The sequence below is a fragment of the Camellia sinensis genome, chromosome 2, assembly GCF_055761805.1.
Source record: "Camellia sinensis isolate YWXY chromosome 2, ASM5576180v1, whole genome shotgun sequence".
NCBI lineage: Eukaryota > Viridiplantae > Streptophyta > Magnoliopsida > Ericales > Theaceae > Camellia > Camellia sinensis.
This window is the reverse complement of record NC_138962.1, coordinates 68,059,642-68,083,432: the sequence shown is the minus strand read 5'-3', so window position 1 is coordinate 68,083,432 and position 23,791 is coordinate 68,059,642. Positions and strand designations below refer to the sequence as shown.

Below are 23,791 nucleotides of genomic sequence, written 5' to 3'. Positions count from 1 at the left end.
ATAATTTTTTAGCCTTTTTGTAACTTTTTAGCTTTTTTGGCATAAAAAAGTAAACGGCACTGCTACGTAGCTCGAAAATCAAATGGCTCGAATGGCTCGAAATCCCAAAACGACGTCGTTTTAGGGTGTTTTTTGATTCTCTTACCGGTAAGATAATATTTTTGAGCCATTCGAGCTCTACACATTCGAGCTCTCACGCATTTTCCAAAAGTAAAAAGGTGTTATGACTCGAAAAAATTAAAAAATTAAAAAGTTGACTTTATTATACTCTCATGGCTCGAGCCTCACACTTACAACGTGATCTTAAGAGATAGTAGGCAAACAACTTCATTAGCACTTGCTTTTAAGTAGTAAAACATAAATGGTGATTGAAAACAATTTGTAAAACATATTACGCAATTACTATTAAAAAAAAAAAAAATTTGAGGGTAAAGTTTGTTCAATGATATAAACATGAATAGTGAGTGAAAACAATTTGTAAAAAATATTAGACAATTACTATAAATATATATATATTGAGAGTAAAATTGATTCAATGGTATAATAATGTGTACTAGAGTGTTATATCTTTGTTATACACAAATTTAAACTATACTATACAATTTTTATGCATTGAGTATAGATGCCTTCATATCTTTAATTCAAGAAACTCCAATTTTACAGATTATACATTGTTTAGTGTTTGTTCTCATAAAATATTTATTTATTCTAAAACTACATTTATTTTGTACTTATTTTAACAAATCAAACTTGAACTCGTTAAAAACTTATTTAATATCAACTTGTGTGTAAATAAATCAAATTTGAATACATTCTAAAATTTATTATTATTTTTTTAGCTCAAATCAAATTCTACTAAATAAACCCATATGTATACATTATATAAAACATCAAGCTAATTGAACTCAAGTGAAACTCATTGGTGTGTTTGGTAACGTTTACGTTTTCAGTTTATATTTACAAAAATTTTATAAACCGGTTTTTGTTTATTTTTTGTTTATTTTTAGAAAAACATAAACTACAAACGTGTTTGGTAATTGACAAAATATTTAAAAAATTTAAAAAATATAAAAAAAAGTGAAAAATGGCAAGTGGTGGCAAGTGGCGGCGAAAGACGGTGGTGGAAAGTGGTGACGGTGGGCGGTGGGTAGCTGGTGGTGGGTGATGGTAGCAGGTGGGTGGGTAATGGTGGCAGGTGGTAGCGAGTGGGTGGTGGTGGTGGTGGTGGTGGCGGTGGCGGTGGCGGTGGCAGGTGGTGGTGGCAGGTGGGTGGCGGATGGCGGGTGGTGGTGGGTGGTGGCGGGTAGGTTGTGGTGGCAGGTAGGTGGTAGGTGGTGGTAGTGGGTGGGTGGGTGACGGTGGCGGGTGGTGGGTGGTGGCGAGTGGGTGGCGGCGGCGGTGGTGGTGGGGTTGTGGCAGGTGGGTGGCGGATGGCAGGTGGTGGCGGGTGGGTGGTGGGTGGTGACGGTGGTTGGGTGGGTGACGGTGGCGGGTGGTGGGTGGTAGCGAGTGGGTAGTGGTGGCAGTGGCGGTGGCAGTGGCGGCGGCGAGTGGTGGTGGCAGGTGGGTGGCGGATGGCGGGTGGTGGTGGGTAGGTGGCGGGTGGTGGTGGGTGGGTGGGTGACGGTGGTGGGTGGTAGCGAGTGGGTGATGGTGAGTAGTGGTGGTAGGTAGGTGGCGGGTGGGTGATTGTGGTGGTGATGGTGGTGGTGGTGGGTGGTTGGTGTTGGTGGTGGTTTGTGGTGGTGGTAGGTGGGTGGTGAGTGGTGATGGCAAGTAGGTGGCGGGTGGTGGTGGCGGGCGGTGGATGGTAGTGGCGGGTGGTGGGTGGTGGATGGCAGGTGGGTGGTGGTGGTGGCAAGGGGTGGGTGGTGATGGTGGTGAGTGGGTGGCAGGTGGGTGGTAGTGGCGGGTGGTGACAGGTGGGTGGTGAGTGGTGGTGACAGGTGGTGGTGGGGGGTTGGTGGTGGTGGAAAATGGTGGCAGGTGGTGGGTAGTGGTGGCGGAAGACGGTGGTGGAAAATGGTGGCGGGTGGTGGCTAGTGTTGGGTGGTAAAAAAAAAAAAAAATTTGAAAACTCAAAATGGAAACACATTTTTTGTGTTTTCATTTTTTGGCCAAATTTATAAACTGAGACCATTGATTTATAAATCAAAAATTTTACCAAACAAGTTTTTATTTGAGTTTTTTAAATTTTTGTAAATATAAACAAAAAACTGAAAACGTAAGTGTTACCAAACAGCACCTAAATAAATCAAGTTTAAGCACATTGCTCAAACTCTTTAAATTTTCAAACATACACTCCTTTTTTTGATCAGAAAGCATCACATACCATCCAAAATGATGAACCAAGTACTTGAACATCCAACTCATTGAGAAGAATCAAAACTGGGTCAAGAACATAACCACTAACCAGACTTTAAAAGCCAATGTAACCATTCACCGATTTATGAGAGCAACCATTCCACTAGAAGGCCAACGGATAGTTACTTCATTGTCGCCCAAAATCATTCTGGCAAACCAAACACTATCTAAAAGATAATACAAAGTTGCATGAAGGCTGCTTACCAGAATTGAGACTTCTCTAGCCCAAAAAGTAGGGAAAAAATAAAGAGAAATGGGTCGAACATAAAATCATTTACACTTACTCATCATATTGATATTTTATTATCTTTAATGATGATTTTAAATTGTAAAGTTTCTATTAATGGGAACTAAAGATTACTCAATAACATGACAGCATGAATGAGCCAATTTCAAAATTAAATTTCATTATAAAAAAAATGCTGGTTTATTTGAAAACCAGATTGTGACAAGTTTTGTCACATGGGTACGGACAGTCGATGGCCTTATTGCCTGCTCGATCAAAATACCAATCTCCAACAGCTAGCGCAATCCCCTGCCATCATACAAAAATCTCATCTTAGATAGTTCACAACTCTTTCTTCTTTATGAGGCAACAAAACTAATGAAAATAAATAAATATTTGGTTAATTATAGCACATGTTATATAAAATTTAAAAGATTATCAGCATAGCATTGACTTCTTCAACGTTGTGCCAATTTGTCACTTTTCAAGCTACTGAGATTTATTATGAAAGTAGGATTGTATCTTCTCTGCACTAAGGATTTCTAAAATCATGCTATGCTTACCTAAAGTTGTGTTCTTGAATTACTTTAAGTCAATTGAGGTAATAAGGCATTAAATCTTTAATTTTTAGTAACTTGTATTCTATTCAATGTCTTAATATCAAAATAGTAAGGGGAAAAGAATCATACACCGCCTCTGACTGAATGCCTAGTTACACTAATGAGGCATAAACCTCAAAAATCAATATTTGTTAAGTTAATTTGAATAGCCATATAAATACATGATGGACTGCAAATTCACAATGATATTCAATAGAACTATATCATAGCCGCCATGTACCCAAAAAAACCAAAAACAATATTATAATCACCAAATCATAAGAGTACCTTATTGCCAATGACAGGAGAATTATCAGCAAACCATGTATCCTGCCTCTCTGACTGACAGTGAGCAAAACATGAGTTTATGAACAACCCATTTTGTCTGGTCATAGAGAATCGTTTTACCACATTCAGCATATGATTCCTGAATCCTGCTCCGGAGAAGAGATAAAACCCTTAATCAGTTCATTAAACTCTTCTATTTTCATTTTCCAAAACCAATATGAAACCCAATATATGAAATCACCTTGCAGAAACTGGATTTGTGATGTTGAACAATGTGCATTGTTCATTTTGCAGTCACGCCAATAGCCATGAGGATCAGCTGATTGGGGAGCTAAACTAGCCTGGAGCTGAATTTAATTGGAAAAGAATGAGACTAATTTATCAAGATTGTCATTCAAGTCATTCAAAAGCCAACATAAAAGAGATTGTTTTACTGCAATAGTGAATCCACAGATGAACTATTTAGCAGTCTGCAGAAAAGAGATATTACCTGCCATGAATCATAGGCAGTGTTGAGAATAAATAGTGGGGTCTTAATATTGGCAATTAAGTTCTCGGGGAAGAAGCACTGTAATGGAAAAATGATACAAAATGGCAAGGTGAGTTTGAGAATAATGGGAAGTAATAGAATTTGCTATTTTATTATTCATTCAAATCCTAGATTTGCCAAGAAAAAAAATTAAGGAAAGGGACTCACTGAAGTCGGATCAAGATGGTTGGTACAACCACTTGGCAGATTCTTTTGCACCCCCTGTTGTAGTTAAAACATATTCAATTAAGCAAGAATATAAAGGATGTCAGATGACCATGATAGGAGAGAATTATTTAGGAAACTGGAACTAGTAAGTTACATGACACACGTGTACAATGATTTTAAAATTTATCAAGTCATACATCTCAAGGTCCAAAAATAAAAATAGCATGATTCAGTTTTCTTGCTTTTTTTTTTTTAATGTTGCAAAATATTCCCAAATGCTCTTTTGACATAATTTTCTTTCTTTTATTTTTTTTCTTTCATTTTCCTATTGCTTTATAAATTTGGTTATCATGTTGGAATTAGCCGCTTGACTAAACCCTGTTAATTAATGACCTATGTCAATAAAAACAACAAACTGGCTTGCTCCAAATTTCACTAGATTTACATCCACCCAAACTATCATTTTAACTTTCAGATTCCCTCTCCAGTTTACCAACTAGGGGCAGCTTATGTTAGAAATTTGCGACAAGCTCTGATACCACTTTGTTGGAAATAGAATTTAAATCACTCAATACAATTTAGGGGGAGAGGTGGAGAGGCAGATAATACTTTGTGATTTTCATTCCACCTACCATGCTACACTACACACTTCATCCACTTTTACTACATTACTAGAGTACACAGATATTGTAGGCTCTAACAACATGATCCTAGCAGTGTACATGTAATCTATGAAGCATGGATATGGATACAAATACAATAGATACGGATATGAATATGGCAATACAACAAAACCTTAAAAAGTAGGATACATATGGGTATGATTACGATACGCTTGTAAAAAAAAAACAATGTATATTAATTCTTAATATATTGTATTATACAAAAGTTCAAAGAGAGGTGAGCAACAATTCTTTCAGAATCATGTATAAATTAAGAGCTAGTAACCAATTTACTTTATTTCAATAAGTCCTGTAAAAAATTTATTTCAATATCAAGTCTAAACTGGTTGTATTGCCTTTGTGGTTTTTCATTTTCACACTTAAAGTTATTGTATGAAAGTTTACCTACCTATTTGAAATATGATTTCAGTATCATTATTTTATTTTATTTTTTATTTATCCTTATTTTTTTATGAAGCATGCATATGGATATGTGACACATGTATGACATATTATGGATACGTTTAGTCTCACTATCTACTTCTTCTCCAGAAAGTAAGGAAAGTATTGAAAATTTGTTCTTATATTTATCTTAACAATTATACTCTAGCGTTATGCAAAAATTATTACAATCTCAATTTCATAATAATTCAGATACGTGACCTAGAGTATCCGTAAGTATCCGATTCTTTTCAAACTTAAAGAAAATTAATTTCAAGTATCAAAAACATAAAAAAAGCATCCGATAGGTGTGTGCAAATATCCATGGAGTATCGGTATCCGATACAAGTACAATACGGATACGACTCACTTTGTGAATTATTTGTGCTTCATAGCATGTAATGCATGATTCCTCATCTACAAACACGAACACTTCACATAAGACTCTTTAGTTACATACATGAACCACTCCATGGATGCATTTGTGTGTATAGAAATTTTTAGACTTGACACTTTATTATCTAAAATCAATTTTAATTTCCAACAGCCTATACATGGTCTGAAACAAATAATTTTTAATGAATTACTATGCCTAAATTTGATTATGTAGTTGAATCACTAAAATTTAAAGCTTAAAACTCCAACACATTCCAGTCCCTCAGTAACTAGTGCGCATTCAGGAGATGATAAACATGTAGATTTTCAGGAAAATGGGAAGACAAAGTAAATCTCTATTAGTACCTGCAGTTTAACCACACCATTGAAAAAATTTCTAAGAGTGCGCCCACCAGATACATCAACCCTGCAATACCAGAAAGGTAAACCATAAAAACATTTAAGTATTGGCAACTAAGCTTAGGAGGATACAATCAAGTTTTTAGTAATTACGCATCCAGGAATAATCCAGCATCACTCAGGCACTTCACTCTAGTACTTCTGGGGAAGAAATTTCGGAACTCATCACAATGCAATATAGATGCCAGACCCCCAGCAGAGCACCCTGACAGAAGAGCCTGAAACATAATGGTTCATATAATCATACAAGAAGAAACAAAATAAGGAAAAAATAAATAATGTGGTCAAACTAAAACCTGGTTTGCATTGCGCATCCCTTTTGACATTAGATCTTCAACAGCAGCTAACCATATGCGTTGTCCTCTAAATTGTAGTTGTGCAACCTAGAAAGAAAATCAATATTCTTTAAAAGAAGTGTGATTAAAACATTGATCTTAACAAAGGTTTGACTCAATACAACCAGATGCATGTAGGACTATATATGAACAGAGTTGAGCCAAGAATTGGGTCACTCAAGCTTAGTTCAAAAAGTTTAGTTCAAAAAGTCAAACAACCTCGAAACAATTCTCGAGCTTAACTCATATATCTTATGAGCGACCACAAGCAAGCTTCTATATGAGCCAATCTTGGTCTAGGATTGAATAGCTAGGCTTTGTGTATAGTTTGAGGTAGCTGCTAGTTTATCAAACCGAGTTCAAGTTAAGCTCAATACAAGAATTCATCTGGGTATGTAAAAATGATCCAAATTTAAGTGGAATAGCTATTCATAAAACTTTAAATAAACACAATAACTCATCTCCTCTCCAGTCTCTAACCTATATTAGTTTATAACATTACCAGAATAACATATCTCACACATATGATATGAACACCCACCATGAAAATCATGGAAACAGTAAGGCTCCCTTTGGATGGGTGGATTTCAAATGAAGGGATTTGAGGTTCAATTTTATAAAATTATAAGAAGATTAGTTGTTGAAGCCAGATGATAACTCTAGTGGAGGATTGAATAGAGGTATGTTTCATGAATTGTGTTGGGATCCTTGTACAAGTATATCTTTTATGGAATCAAATAACTTTTTTTGCAAAGTTATTTGAAATCCTTCCATTATAAAGGCTATATCCCAAAGACTTAAAAAGGCTTAAAAAGGCTATATTCCTCAAATTATTGATGTCAATCCGTTCATGTCAAATCCATAAATCCAAAGGGAGCCCGTCTTTGTTGATTCTATCAAATATTAGCATCAAAATACCCCTTAGCAACAAAATGCTATAAATTTTCCATTATTGCCGAAGGCAGACATAGATTGAGCATTACTTGATCTTGTAATTAGTCATCCACACAAGCTTCCTAGTTATGATACACCACACAAATTATATGTTGCAAATTAGGTGGGAGACAACATTAATTGGAACCACTGGGAACAACTCAACGACGTGTAACACTAAGGCAATTTGTCAGGAGGATGAAAACAAAGTTTTATTTTGTATGGCCAGCCCGCTTCGTGTTAGAAGTATCCTCTTTTCAAGAAATTAACTAGAAAATGTAGTCCAAAGAAGTACTAAATGTCAATGTAGACTCCTTTAACCTGTAAAGTAAGCCCCGTTCATTTCGACTAGGCACATTTCACATGGACAGTTTTGCACAATTATAGAACTAGGTTAATAGATCAGCAGGTGCTCTATGCATGGGTATCTATTAGACTCAGAAATATTACTTTCTCAGCTTTGCCAATCACCTTAATTAGTGTACATCTAAAAGAAATTAGCAAAATCACTTAGAAAATATGAGGAAGAAGAACTCCGAAAATATGAGGAAGAAGGAATATATTTCTGTTATATTCAAAACTTCTTATCTTACAAGACCAAATGACACTCCTTATATAGGAGATATTACAAACATCATTATAACCCATTATATGCCACTTACATATTATATATTACCACTATCATATTATATACATGTCACTATCTACCACCAACACCACTATCATATTCTATACATGCCACTATCCTTCACCAATACCACTATCATATTATATACATGCCACTATCTACCACCAACACCACTATCATATTCTATACATGCCACTATCCTTCACCAACACCACTATCATATTATATACATGCCACTATCTTATTATATACATTAACACAAATTTTCAGCACTCCCCCTCAAGCTGGTTTGAAGATATCTTCCATAGCCAGCTTGCTAGTCAGCTTATCAAATTGCTTCTTGTGTAGTCCCTTCGTTAGCACATCAGCTAATTGTTCACCTGTTGGAAGGTAGGTCATACAGATTATGCCAGCATTGATTTTCTCCTTGATGAAATGTTTATCCACTTCTATATGTTTTGTGCGATCATGTAGAACTGGATTATGAGCTATAGATATAGCTGCTTTGTTGTCACAATAGACCTTCATAGGTGTCGGGTGAGAAAGCTTTAATTCTTCAAGAATTCTTTTAATCCACATTACTTCACAGATTCCATGGGCAACAGCTCTGAACTCTGCTTTTGCACTACTTCTAGCTACCACATTCTGTTTTTTACTCCGCCATGTAACTAGGTTCCCACTTACAAAGGAGCAGTATCCGGATGTTGATCTCCTGTCTGTAACACTTCCTGCCCAGTCTGCATCTGTGTATACTTCAACTTGAAGATGTCCATGTTTCTTGAACAGTAAGCCTCTCCCTGGAGTTCCTTTCAAATATCTTAAGATCTTATAAACGGCCTCAAAGTGCTCTGCCCCTGGTGAGTGCATGAACTGACTTACCATGCTGACTGCAAAGGCAATATCAGGCCGCGTATGAGACAAGTAAATCAATTTCCCTACAAGCCACTGATATTGTTCCCTCTCTTTGACTTCTTCAGCCTTAGCAGCTTGCAACTTCAAGTTAGGCTCGATCGGAGTCTCCACCATCTTACAACCAAGCATACCTGTTTCTCCAAGGAGATCAAGAACATATTTTCTCTGATTAACGAATATACCTTCCTTGGATCTTGCAAATTCCATTCCGAGGAAATACTTGAGGGCTCCCAGATCCTTAATGTGAAATTCTTTTGCGAGTTTCTCTTTGAGGGCTGCTAACTCTGCTTCATCATTACCAGTTAAAATGATGTCATCAACATAAACAATCAAAATTGCAATTTTACTGTTTTTTGAATGTTTATAAAATATTGTGTGATCTGCTTGACTCTGCGAGAAGCCACAACTGATAACTGCCTTCCCAAAGCGTTCAAACCACGCTCTTGGTGATTGTTTGAGTCCGTATAATGACTTGTTCAATCTGCATACTCTGTCGCTTCCAAGTCTCTGCTCAAATCCCGGCGGTAGGCTCATGAACACCTCCTCTTCAAGATCACTATTGAGAAATGCATTTTTAATGTCAAGTTGATGTAGAGGCCAATCTGAAATTACTGCAAGAGATAACAGTACTCTGATGGAATTTATTTTAGCAATAGGAGCAAACGTCTCCTGATAGTCGATCCCATAAATTTGAGTGAAGCCTTTAGCCACCAGTCTCGCCTTGTATCTCTCAACGCTTCCATCTGCGTTACATTTTATCGTAAACACCCATTTACACCCAATTGTTTTCTTGTCTTTGGGTAGATCAACTATCTCCCAAGTACCACTTCTCCTTAAAGCATTCATCTCCTCCATGACTGCTAATTTCCAATTCGGATCATCCAATGCTTCCTGTATATTCCTTGGAACAAACAAGTGTGAAATCCTAGATGTGAAAGCTCTATGGTTTTTAGACAGCCTTTGATAGGAGAGGTAATTTGCAATAGGATGTTTAATGCAATTTCGGACACCTTTCCTAATTGCTATAGGAACATCAAGGTCGGAAATAGAAGGAATAGGATTACCTAAAATTTCGATGCCAGAACTCGGGTGGACATTCGGGTCATTAGGATGGACATTCGGGTCATTATTCCTCAGATGAAATCGCTTCCTAGTATAAACCTGAAGCTCAGGATTTAGATCATTTTGTAGTACTTCTCCCCCTAAACAATAATCTTCTTGACTAGGCACCATAGAACTTGGTTCTCCTAAGTGATCATTATCAGACAGATGTGGTTTTTGTGTAATAAATGACATTGGGGAGCGGGATAGAAATATCCCAAAAACGGTCTTCTACTCCACTTGTCTCCCCCTGAAAAGAAGTGTTGGGAAAATAGGATTTTGTTTCTACAAATGACACATCCATACTCACATGAAATTTCTTGGTTTGAGGATTGAAACACTTATACCCCTTTTTGTTTGAGGAATAACCCAAAAAAACACATTTTATAGCACGGGGGTCAAGTTTTAAACGAAATTGACTGGGAACATGAACATAGGCAGTACATCCAAAAATTTTGGCGGGTAAATCAGAAAACAACCTCGTGTCAGGAAAAAAAGTTTTGAGATAATCAAAAGGTGTTTTGTATGTTAACACCTTTATAGGCATCCTGTTTATCAAATAAGAGGCTGTTAAAATTGCTTCACCCCATAAATATTTAGGAACATGCATGTAAAACATTATAGCACGTGCTACTTCAAGTAGATGTTTATTTTTTCGTTCTGCAATGCCATTTTGTTGAGGGGTATCCCGACATGTAGATTGATAAAAAATCCCCTTTTTTTCCAAAAACTCACCCAACTGCTCATTGAAATATTCTGTTCCATTATCAGAATGTAAAATACCAATTTTGGTTTGAAATTGGTTTTCAATCATATTGTAAAAATTTGTGAATAAATTTTTCACGTCAGATTTTTTATTCATCAAATAAATCCAACATAAGCGGGTATGGTCATCAATAAATGTAACAAACCATTTTTTACCAGAAAAAGTAGTGATTTTAGAAGGGCCCCAAACATCACTATGAATCAAATAAAAAGGTTTGGAAGCCTGGTAAGGTTTTGGCAAATAAGTAGAGCGATGAAATTTTGCAAAAATGCAACTTTCACAATGAAAAGAAGAACAATCAATCCCTTTAAATAATTCTGGAAATAAATGTTTCAGATAAAGAAAACTAGGATGTCCTAGCCTATAGTGCCATAGCATTATTTTTTCTTTAACAGAGATTGAACTAGTACTATTAAAGCTCTGAGCTTTTTTATTACTAACAGGTACTTCATCAAAGTAGTAAAGACCTTCAAGCATCCTAGCACGCCCAATCATCATCCCCGAGTTCTGGTCCTGAAATTCACAATGGGATTCAAAAAATGTAACACGACAATTAGAATCCTTAGATAGTTTACTGACAGACAAAAGGTTACAGGCTAAGTTGGGGACGTGAAGAACAGCATTGAGATTAATTTTCTCAGTTAGTTTAATAAATCCTTTTCCTGCAATAGGTGAAAAACTACCATCGGCTATTCTAATTTTGTCATGACCAGAACAAGGGAAATAGGTACTAAATAAATGGGAAAAACTAGTCATGTGATCGGAGGCACCGGAATCTATGATCCACGGAGAGAAGTTTAGGCAAGAGAAGGCTTTAGGATTTCTACCTGTTTGTGCCAACAAAACACTAGGAGTACCGGATGAGGAGTTGGATTTTATCAGCTTTAAGAGTTGATCAATCTGCTCTTTGTTGAAGGGACCTGGATCGGCTTCATTAGCGGTAGGAAAGCCATGATTTTTCTCTCCTTGTTTGCTGCTTTTCCAGTTGACAGGTTTGCCATGGATCTTCCAACACGTTTCGCGTGTATGGCGAGGCTTGTTGCAAAAATCACACCAGACCCGTGGCTTATCATCAAACCTGCGCTGGTAATTTGCAGCCTTGTTGGCCGCAACATCGCTAATTAAAGTAGAAATTTCAATTGATTTACCAGTACCTTTTTTCTTAAGCATGACGCTCCTTCGGCTCTCTTCCCTTCTGACTTCGGCAAATACTTCGCCAATGGATGGGAGAGGAGGTCTGCCAATAATTCCTCCTCGCACTTCATCCAACTCAATGTTGAGGCCGGCAAGAAACTTGTAAATACGGCTGTCTTCCACAGTTTTCTTGTGGTGGTTGCAGTCGTCAACCGATTTCCATTCGTATGTGTTGAAGATGTCAAGATCCTGCCACAACCTTTTCAACGAATTGAAATATTTGGTGACGGAATCATCTCCTTGACGAATCTCTCCCAACTTCAAAGTTAATTCGAAAACTTGAGATTGATTTCCTAGGTCAGAATACATCTGACTAACATTATCCCACAATTCTTGTGCAGTAGTATAGCACATGTAATTAGAGCTTATATCCTCCTCCATGGAATTGACCAACCATGTCATAACCATGGAGTTTTCAGCGTCCCAACTGTCGAATAGCGGATCATTAACAGCAGGAGCCTTCTTGTCACCAGTGATGTAACCGATCTTTCCTTGCCCACGGATATACATCCGGACAGATTGTGACCAGCGGAGAAAATTATCACCATTTAGGCGGATGGTGGTGATTTGGACAGAGTGAGAGTTGGACGTTTTCACCGGAATGGCAGCGGCAGGGGTTGAAGTGGTTTCGGACGTGACTTCCGACATGGCTATGACGGTTTTAGGGCTGCTGTGTTTTTTGTTGCTCTGATACCAACTTAGAAAATATGAGGAAGAAGAACTCCGAAAATATGAGGAAGAAGGAATATATTTCTGTTATATTCAAAACTTTTTATCTTACAAGACCAAATGACACTCCTTATATAGGAGATATTACAAACATCATTATAACCCATTATATGCCACTTACATATTATATATTACCACTATCATATTATATACATGCCACTATCTACCACCAACACCACAATCATATTCTATACATGCCACTATCCTTCACCAACACCACTATCATATTATATACATGCCACTATCTTATTATATACATTAACACAAATTTCCAGCACCAATGAGTAATGTTTGGTAGAAAATTATTTCCTATAAAGACCATTCCTTTATGCACCATTTGGCAGCCAAAAGACACAGATGGTAATGAAGTGCCCTCAATCCCTTATATGGTTACACAATTATTTGGGTCAGGATTGGGTTGTAAGGTCTCAATTCATTCAACTTTTTTTCTGCAAAATAGGCGATATGTAGAAAAATAGAAAAATGCCACATAGTCCCACTAACCTTATCTTCTCTATCCCCTGCAAAGGAGGCCCCATCACAATATCGAAGCTTGATTCTATTCCAGTTGAAGAAATCTGCAGATGAAACCAGCTAAGCAAAATGCAATAGCAAACAAGGATAAACACACACACATGCATAAGTAGCATTGATAATATCACAATATGTAGTTTGAGATTTTCTTCAGACCTGGATTTTCTTCAGCCTTGTTGCTAAGTATTCCTGTAAATGGAATCTGCTTTTCCATGTAAGTATATGATCCACGCCGAGTCTTTTTACGGTAAACACAAGATCTTATGCTATTACACCATCCTCCACCCTGTCAACAAGATGCCTCACAAAGTCAGGTTCTCAATCAAAACCAAGAATTATAATTGGAAAAACTGCAGCAGGAAGTCTACTACCAAGAAATTATCATCTCATCAAATTTGAATAATAATAAGTTGGCAAAAGTAAATGACAATTTCCTTAATTTTGATAAAAGTATAACTTGTCCAAAAAAAAAGTATTATACTTCTTGTAATGCAAACAGGATAATGGTAACAATTTTCTTGAACACTTTCTTACAGAACCCAATCAAACAAACAATAATAATTCGCTGGAGCTAAAGTCAATGCAATTTTATAGAGAAGTCCAATTAATAATCATAACATAGCACTCAAAATTCTCATATCACTTCATTTTTATTTTAACTCCAAACAATTGGAATCAATATTCTTATGTTTTTTAAGCACTAGAATAGCGAAAACCCAAGTAGAGATTAATCATGCTTAGAAGTTTTTATTTATTTTTGTAATCATGAACAGGGAAAAAGTAATAAAAGGGGAGGGGAGATAAGATGAGTGTTGCTGAGATGAGGATGCTAAGGTGGATGTGTGGCAAAACTATAAAAGATAGAGTTTGGAATAAGTATATTCGAGAATGGGTAAGAGTAGTACCAATAGAAAATAAGTTGAGAGAGAATAGATTGAGATGATTTGGTCATATACAACGGAGATTAACAGAGGCAGTAGTAAAGAGATGCGATACAGTGACGGTAGATGGAAGTGTTAGAGGAAACGGGCAGGCCTAGATTGACGTGGGCTAGTGTAGTAAATAGAGATATGAACCTTCTTAATTTGACTAACGAAATGCTATTGGATAAAGTCCAGTGGAGAAAAACGATCTACGCAGCCGACTCTATTTGATGGGACTTAAGGCTTGGTTTGGTTTGATTTGATTTAATCATGAACAAGGGTGGGCCTTTGTACAGTAGTTAACTGTTCAAGAGAGATTATCTACAAAGGATCAAATTAGGAGATGGGGTATTGTTGATGACTTCTGTTGTGTTGTGTGTTAAGTAACAGAGATGAGGAGAGACACTATCATCTATTCTTTGAATGTATTCTTTCACAACATATTTGGAAGCAAATATTGGATAAGAATCAGATTATGAGGAATCCCCTGACGATGAATGAAAGGCTTTTGGGGCTGTTTTTCTCATTCAATCTACAAGTTATCTTTTGTTGCTTCTATATAACATGTTTGGATTGAAAGGAACTTCAAAATTTTCTCTCAACACTTATTCAAAGGCTGAGGCTGTTCTGGGTAGAATCGTTACTGATATTAGTAGATTGTGTTCTCAGAGGAATGCTGAAGATGCACAAATAAATAGGCAACTTTGTAGCCTATGCTGAATTTCTACTAAGATTCTTAAGTCTTGATTGTTTGCAGTAGGTGACTTCTGTTCAGTTCTTGTCTTGGTAAGGATCTTTGAACCTGTTGTTTTCTTTGTTTGATCTGGGATATGTCCAGTTACAGTTTGTATTGTTGTTTTTGTGTAATAAAAGTAATTTACCAAGAAAGATAAAAAATATAAATAATAATATAAATTCCTGAAACAGTGAAACTTACAGCATCTCTAGTAGAGATGCTAAAGCCATTGTCAATGTAGCATGTTAGCAATAAGTAGCCATTTCCTAATAGTTAGTGCTCCAATGGAGCTGTTAAGTTCGATGTTAAAGAAAAGGTGTCAGATGTTGTTGTATGTGTTGTGGATAGTGTGTTAACCAACCCAACATTAAAATATTGTCCATCTGTCATGGCTTCCAAAAAGCAACCCACATTCTGAAAAAATATATTAAACTTAAACCCATTTTTAAAATTTTACCCATTTTATTCTCATACATAAACACATTTATACAGATTCAAATATACCTCACTCTTACCAAACGCACACTAACACATCTTTTAACACCTCCATTAGAGTACCCACCCACTCACTAAATTAACACTTCACACAACAAAAATAGACTCCCCTCCTCTTTTATTACTTTTTACCAGTTAACACATCATTTTAGCATCTCAATTGGACATGCTCTTAGACAGTGAACTCAGGATTACAGCAGAATAAGCAACAGGACACTTGGATCCAGAAATAAATTTCAATAGTTTGGATTATTGTGTGTACACACAGTTAACAGTATTTTTGTATTTGTTTTCTTTTGTGCAAATTCATGAAAGAAAACAGCCATCTAATTACAATGCAATTATTTGTTAGTTGTCTCACAAACCTCCAATTGAATAAGCCAGCTGTTTGCTCCTGACCCATATCCACGGTGCAAGTGATAACCAGGTAATGTTCCATCCAAACATACTGTAAAAGTGAAACAAAAAAGAAGATAAACAAGGAAAGGAGGCTCTTACTATAGTAAGGAATAGTAAGCATCTATGGAAACCATCAATAAAAAAAATCACAAAAGAAGAGATTTACCACCATTTAGGTTTGAAAGTAAAATTCAAAATTAAAAAATAAATAAATAAAGGCAAATAGGATGGATAGCTTCATAAAGTAATCTCGATTAGGCTAACTTTACTAGTTCAGTGGGGCAGCAGTTACCTAAAGTATATGAAAATGCATCATCAATTAGAGAAAAGGAATGGTGTGACTTGCTAAATTTCACCACATCCGCCAATTACAATCAATGACAACCAACACTAATTTTTTTCTTCTCTGTTTTGACATGACCATAGAAGTGGCTACCAATTCAACATGTTATCATAACACACACAATGGAACCTGTGTTCAAACCTCACCAACTCACAATGACTAAAATGCTTTGTAATGCTGACCGCAAGAGGACATGTTAGGAATATAAATAATAAAATTATCCCCAATCTCTAACGGAAAATGTTTGGGACCCCACAAAAGAGGACTCCCATGACCCCCACTGATGTATTGGCCATTAATGTGTTTGAATTTTTTTTCGGAGTTGTGGCTGACCGTGATATGAATAGTTCCGATCATTTTGGAGTTGCAATTGCAAGGGTTGTGTTTTGTGAGGGTCTCTATCATTACTGATCTCTAACCACTAAAACTTTTAGATGGTTCGATGGTCAACAATTCAAAACAGCTACCCAATGAAAGCCAAGACAAATGGGCCGGCAAGGATCCACACACACACTCCCTCAAAGATGGGTTTGAGTGACAGCTTGACCCAACCCCCCAAGGGCATAATGGCAACACTAGATAATAAAACCATGTTAACTAAGTCAAAAGCACCTCAATCAGATCACTCACCTAATTTACAGTAAACCAAAACAAGTTGGAATAACATGAAATTGTCAAAACAGAAAAAATCAAACACAAAAACAAAAAACTTGGTTTTAACACACAAAGAAAACATTGAAAAGTAAAATTAAGATATGCAGATAAATAGAATCTTAGACATACAGTTTAAGGTTCTACAAGTCATAAGCAAATCAATCAGTATTTCTAGCAAAAGTACAGAAAACAAATTTTTTTTTTTTTTAAATAATAGAAAACAATCAATACAATGCCCTTATAAATCAATCCACATAGAAGAAAAAAATTGAAAGATACATATATTTAGAATATGAGACTTGTGTATATCAATATATATATATATATATATATATATAGAGAGAGAGAGAGAGAGAGAGTACCAGCGCCTTTGGCAGCAGCTCCTTGAATAAGGGTGAGGCCCACCATGAGAGGGTAACCGGCGGCGGAAGCCGAGATTCCATAGATAGACTCCAATGGAGGCTCCGTTACATTAAAATACTCAAACCCGTCTACACATTTGCTAACAAACCCAAACCCAACAACAACAAACACAACCCACAAACCCATCAGCTTCCTCATGCTTCTCTCCACCTCAAATCTCACCCCCCAAAAGAAACCCAAATTATCTATATAAAAGCATATAATATCACAAATAAACACATATAACTCAATTATGAACACAATGTGGATAGTCTAACAAATGGGTTGGGAAAATCTAGCATGAGAAGGAAAGATAGAAAAAAAAAAAAAAAATGAAAAAGGGGTGTGGATCTGTCAGATAATTTGTGACCTCAACAGTGGTGTTAGCTATAAGTAGAGAGTTTGGTTGCATTGCATTTGCCGGGCTTTTTAAAGAATTTTATATATAATATAATACAATATAATATAAATGAAAAAAAAGACAACATATTATATATATTTGCGTAAATTTTTATAAATATAAATAATTTATCTTATAAAATTATATAAATTTTTTAAAAAATATTATAGATTTTAAATAAATTACTAAATATTTTACAAAAAATTTGTGTGAGTCTCACACGAGAGATATTTGGTAAAACATTTAATAATTTATTTGAAATTCTTAATATAACTTAAATTTTTATAAGTATAAATAAATTAATTCATAAAAATTTTAAAAATTATAAATTACGTATATTTATTAAAATTTACATAATTTTATAAAATAACTTATATATATTTGTTAGAATTTATGTAAATACAATAGGATATGTACCTTACCCACGTAAAAACTTCTCATAAAAAAAAAATATAATAATAATAAGAGTGTAATAATGGTACAAGAAGGCACGTTTCGAATCGTAGAGAGAGATTTGAGAATGGCCGATCATAAGCAAAACTCACGGGTGTCCACAAAGTTGGTGGAGTCACAGACGCTTCGTGACCGTCCATATGCGGCTCACTAGCATCCATTATGTCCAGCAAAACTCAATCAATAATATAGGAGGTAAGAATTACAGGCTGTTTTGAGAATTTGATTAAAAATTAATTTTTGATTTTTAATTTATTTTATGTCATATTATCTCTTCATTGTTTTATAACTTTTTTTAAAAAAATTAAAAATCAACTTTTTATTAATTTCTCAAAATAAATATAGATCTAAACTTGAAAAAGAATCACAATATACTATTGGATAGTATTATAATTTTTACATTATGTCTATTTAATTTTTAAATTTAAATCTAAAATTGAAAAAATTTGAAGGCAATAGGTTCACTATAAATTCTACTTTAATTATTTAAATTATTCATTTTGTAAAATTATCAATATATATTATTCATAAAAATAATTAGCTTCCTATGATTATTATAACTTTTTAATTTTATCATATTTATCTCCAAATATAAATAAATAAATAAATGACGCCTATTTGATTTTGAAGTTTTTAAAAATAATTTTTGATTTTTCAATTCACATTTTTTTTGTTCTAGTAAACTTTTTAAATTTTTTTAATTAATTTTTTTTCTTTACAAATCCTCTTAATTTAGTTATAAGCATAAAATTTGTGTAAAAAATTACTAAATAGTAAAATATAAAAATGGGAGATTTATTAGGAAATCATTTTTTAAATACTTGTATCTTAATTAGTTCCTAACAAATTTTTATATTTTAATAAATCCTATTATTTGGACATTTAATCCACCAAATCCTAATTCTCATATTTAAGATATTTTATAGACAGTTTTACCCTTACAAATATTTTTCGAACAGTTAGCAACTTGGTGATGTGAACATTTATATTTTATAATGTGAATGTTCCATGTCAATGTGAATATTATTATTAGAAATATTTGGATAACTATATCATTCATAGAACTTATTAGAATATAAAAAATAATTTAGACTAAGTGAAATATAAATATATGAAGAGAAATTTATAAATAAATGCTCCTATAAAAATATATATATATATATTTAATATATTTTTTATTTTTTGATTTTTTTCAAGGATTCCTTCTCAACTATTTTACTTTTTAAGTAAATCTATATTAAATGCATCTGAAAATAAAAAATATATATTTAAGAAAATTTTAAAAAAATGATTTTTTTTCAAAGATTCCTTCTCAACTATTTTACTTTTTAAGTAAATCTATATTAAATGCATCTGAAAATAATATATATATATATGAGAGGTTAATTTTTGGGAAAGAATTGGGCCGAGCTGTGAGTTGGGCCATACGGCCCAAAGTGTGAAAGAATCGATAAGAAGCCATAGTATTATTTCGGCCCAGTAGAGGTATAGATACTCCGGCCCAGGAGAAATGAAGTTATTCCGGCACAGAAGAGGTGTGGTTACTCCGGTTGAAGAGTGTGTAAAGCAACTCCGGTCCGGTGGTAGTTTGAAGTGAGTCCGGCCTTGCATTTAGTCCGGTCGTGACATATTATGGTTAGGTCGGTCAGAACTTGCTACTTGGAAGTTTGATCTAAATACACCATGGTTGAACAGGGGAAAGCCGAGATAAGGAGTTGGAGGAGAAGACCGAGCTAAGGATAGTTCGGCCTTCTCTGCGGCTCTGCGTAGCCAAGCTTATTTCGGTCATGTAGTAGTTCGGCCAAAGTGAAAACCATCCCACTTGGTTTAAGCAGTGGGGGAGGGTGTAAAAGGATAAGCATTATCCTTAGGAGTATGAATCCTAGGAGGACTCTGCATGGAGAAATACAAGTCCTACTAGGATTGTGCCACAGGAAACTTATAAAAGCTCACAAGCACCACCTTGGAGGAGGTAATTGAACATAATTCTTTCTGAGAGCATAAAACTTTGTCTATTTGTCAAGCTTACTGACTTAGGCATCGGAGAGGTTTCCGGCACACACCCGCCGGCTAGCTCACGTTTGTGTTTTCAGGTTATAAAGCGACGTCGTACGGAGGAGCGTAGACTTGGTCAACAGGATTATACGAGGAGAATTATTTCCTCCCCGTACAATTGGCGCCGTCTGTGGGAACATACAGACAAGAACAAAAACCTCTTGACTAAGCTTCTCCTTTTCTCAATCAATGGCACACATTGAAGAACTACCACAGTCCGCCGTCGACGGGCTAACTCCAGACGGGGGCGCAAGGCGAGAAGGATTACCCTCTGTCCCTCCTATGGCAGATCTGGAGCCCCAACAACATAACTCCAGGAGGAGTGGCAGGGGAAGGCGGAATAACAGCCCTCGTCACTCTCAAAGTCCTGACAGGCAAAGGAGGAGGATTGATCCTCAAGCCCTGGAAGATCGCGTGAAGGAACAAAATGAACTAATTCGGAAGATGGCGGCGGACATGGAAGCATTAAAACGCCAGATGAAGACTAAAGATGTGGCAACAGGAGAGGGGCGCAAGCACAAGACGCCCCCTCGCCACTCAGAGAATCATAGTAGGAATACTACACCCTCCCAAGGAGAGAGCAGAAGCCTCAGGACAGGCGACATTCATTCCTTATCTTCCAGGACTCGTCACTCCAGGTCTGAGAGGACGAGATCCGAAAGATCATACACTGAAGGAAGCACGTATTGGCCTTCACATTCACACCAAACCAGATCTAGACAGACAGAGTTGCCCAGGTCATCCGACTTACGAACCGTGCTCGAAGAAAAAGCACGATGCAAGGAGGATGCCAGGGCACGCGATCCATACAGAGTCTCTGCCTTACAACGGTTGGCTCCTCGGACGCGTGGAAGCGTCGAGGTTGGAATGCCAATACCGCGACCGGCCTACGAACCAACGGACAAGGCATTGGCAAGATTACAAACTTCGCCGTTTGTTCCAGCAATCGAAAACGCGCCCCTACCATCAGGCTTCCTTCAGCCGAAATTCACTACATATGAAGGGAAGACGGACCCGTATTCACACCTGAGCCACTTTCGCCAAGTCATGGCTGTGTACAGGCGAAACGAGGCCTTAATGTGCATACTCTTCCCGTCAAGTCTTGGCGACCTAGGCTTGACTTGGTTCGAAAAGCTCCCAGAGGGCAGCATAGCCTCCTGGGCCCAATTGGCAGAAGCATTCGTAACGAGGTTTCGAACAAACACTAAAACACCGGTGGAGATAGACCAGTTACTCTCCATCGACATGGGTGAAAAAGAGACCCTCAGATCTTACAACAGTCGCTACTGGGAGACATTCAACCAAATTGGAGACTGCCCCACCAATCTAGCCATTGCGCAGTATAAAAGAGGCCTTCCAGTCGGAAACAGACTAAGGGACTCGATCACCATGACGCCACCCCTTACCATGGAAGCCCTGATGGAGAGAGTGCATCAGCACATCAGGGTAGAAGAGGATGGTGCACGTGCCAAAGTAAAATCTAGTACAACCGCAGTACCAGAAAAGAAGACCTCAGCAAAGGTCAATACAATAGATCGGCAGAATAAAAACGGGCGCGGCAGAATAAAAACGGGCGTGGCAGACGAGATAACGGAGAAGATCCAGACAAAAGATGGTTGAGAATCTGCACTGCCATAACAACAGTGTTCAAAAAACCAATATATCGGATTTTGAGCGAAATAAAAGATGAGCCTTTTGTCAAGTGGCCAGCCAAGCTAGGGGAAGCTCAGAAAAATTACGACGACAGATCACGGTGCACCTTCCACAAAGAAAAGGGGCACCGAACTGAGAATTGCACGTCACTAAGACAGCACTTGGAAGAATTGGTGGCAGCAGGCCACTTGGACAAATACATTGAAGGCGGGACGCAACCGGCCCCCCAAGATCATAATAACCATCCCAACAGAATGCCAATCGATGCCCCACCACAAGGCATCATCAATGTAATACATGGAGTCTTTGAACCTGAGCGTGTATGCGAGCTCAGGGGATCAATCAAGAAGGCAGAGCACTTTAGGGAAGTATTAAGTACCCAACCTGCCACCAAGAAGGGAAAAATAGAGGCCACAAATGTCATGTCCTTTTCGGATAAGGACTTGGATCGAATATACTGTCCTCACAATGATGCGCTGGTCGTCACTCTCTGAGTCAAGGATTTTGACGTCAAGCGGATTCTGATTGACCAGGGTAGTTCATGTGAGATCATGTACTACGACACATTCAAGCAACTGAAGCTGCAAGACAAAGACTTGGCGCCTGCAGTTTCTCCCCTGATTGGATTCAACTCCATGCCAGAGTGGCTTGTCGGCAAAATAATTCTTCCAGTCAAAGCAGGGAGTGTAACAAAACAAGTGGAGTTCTGGGTATTAAAAGTCCCCTCCACATACAACATCATCTTGGGCAGAACATGGCTGCATGCCATGTGTTCGGTAGCGTCATCATACCATCAGGTAATGCGGTTCCCCAACGACACCGACATAATTGAAGAAGTCTATGGCGATCAGATCATGTCAAAACAATGCTTCGCCACAGCGAATGGAAGCCGAGCTGCCAAAGGATACGTTCATTCGGTGGAAGAACCAGAAAGTAATGAACTATTCGCGGACGTCGGCAAAGAGGCTGATCAGAAAGCGATGGAGGACTTGGTGGAGGTAAAAATAGATGAGAAGAACCCGGATAAGTTCTTCTTGCTTGGCTCATCGTTGTCCAGCACTGAGAGATTAGAGGTCTTGGAATTCTTGACCTCTAATATCGAAGTGTTTGCCTGGACACCCTACGACATGCCAGGTATTGACCCAAACTTCATCGGTCACCAACTCAATGTCCACCCATCCGCCAGACCAGTCATCCAACGCACACGCAAATCAGCACTCCACCACGCCGAAATAGTGGCAGAAGAGGTAGGCAACCTGCTGGAGGCAGGAACAATAAGAGAAGTGCACTACCCAAGATGGATCTCCAACACAGTTGTAGTGCCAAAAAAGAATGGAAAATGGCGTGTCTGCGTCGACTACAAAACAGTCAACAAGGCGTGCCCAAAAGATAGCTTTCCTCTACCAAGGATAGATCAACTGGTGGACCTAACGGCAGGGCATAACCGACTTAGCTTTCTGGATGCATACAGAGGCTACCACTAGATCGCCATGCATGAACCAGACCAAGAGGTCACATCCTTCACAACACCAAGGGGGTTATATTGCTACAAGGTCATGCCATTTGGCCTAAAGAACGCAGGGGCGACATTCCAAAGGATGGTCACCAAGATGTTCGAACTATTGTTAGGCAGAACAATGGAGGCTTACATCGACGACATGGTGGTCAAAAGCAAGGATGAGAATGACCATCTTAAAGACCTAGGCGAGATGTTCCAGATCCTGAAGAAACACAAGTTGCGCCTCAATGCGTCCAAATGCGCATTCGGAGTTGGATGTGGCAAATTCTTGGGCTTCCTGGTGACCAACCGAGGTATAGAAGCAGACCCCTCTCAGATCAAAGCAATCCAGGAGTTGGAGAGACCAAACTCAGTCAAAGAAGTGCAACATCTCACTGGTATGGCGGCTGCACTCAACCAGTTCATAAGCAGGTCATCAGACAGACTACGACCATTCTTCCAAGCTTTAAAAGCCAAATTTGAGTGGGATGAAGAATGCGACCGAGCTCTGGAAAGCTTGAAGGAGTACATGTCTTCCCCACCACTACTTGTTACTCCAGTACCTGGTGAAGAACT

At 37.4% G+C, this 23,791-nt stretch overlaps 1 protein-coding gene across 1 annotated transcript; it reads right to left on the bottom strand.

Annotated features, from left to right (window-relative positions):
• Positions 1 to 2,637: 2,637 nt before the first annotated feature.
• LOC114307505 (pectin acetylesterase 12) lies at positions 2,638 to 17,637 on the bottom strand. The gene is made up of 12 exons (XM_082914755.1): positions 17,117 to 17,637; positions 15,724 to 15,806; positions 13,361 to 13,490; positions 13,175 to 13,248; positions 6,369 to 6,455; positions 6,166 to 6,290; positions 6,019 to 6,079; positions 4,175 to 4,228; positions 3,968 to 4,045; positions 3,719 to 3,824; positions 3,478 to 3,623; positions 2,638 to 2,899 (listed from the first exon to the last, which is right to left on the bottom strand). Exons 1-12 carry the CDS (start codon positions 17,313 to 17,315, stop codon positions 2,792 to 2,794), a joined length of 1,251 nt encoding a protein of 416 aa, XP_082770881.1. The 5' UTR covers positions 17,316 to 17,637; the 3' UTR covers positions 2,638 to 2,791.
• Positions 17,638 to 23,791: the final 6,154 nt, after the last annotated feature.

Coding starts and splice junctions, on each gene's coding strand:
- LOC114307505 (XM_082914755.1), bottom strand. CDS start 17,315: ATGAGGAAGCTGATGGGTTTGTGGGTTGTGTTTGTTGTTGTTGGGTTT. Junction 6,080..6,165: donor GCTGGATTATTCCTGGATGC/GTAATTACTAAA, acceptor CTGGTATTGCAG/GGTTGATGTATCTGGTGGGC. Junction 3,825..3,967: donor CTGCCTATGATTCATGGCAG/GTAATATCTCTT, acceptor AATTAAATTCAG/CTCCAGGCTAGTTTAGCTCC.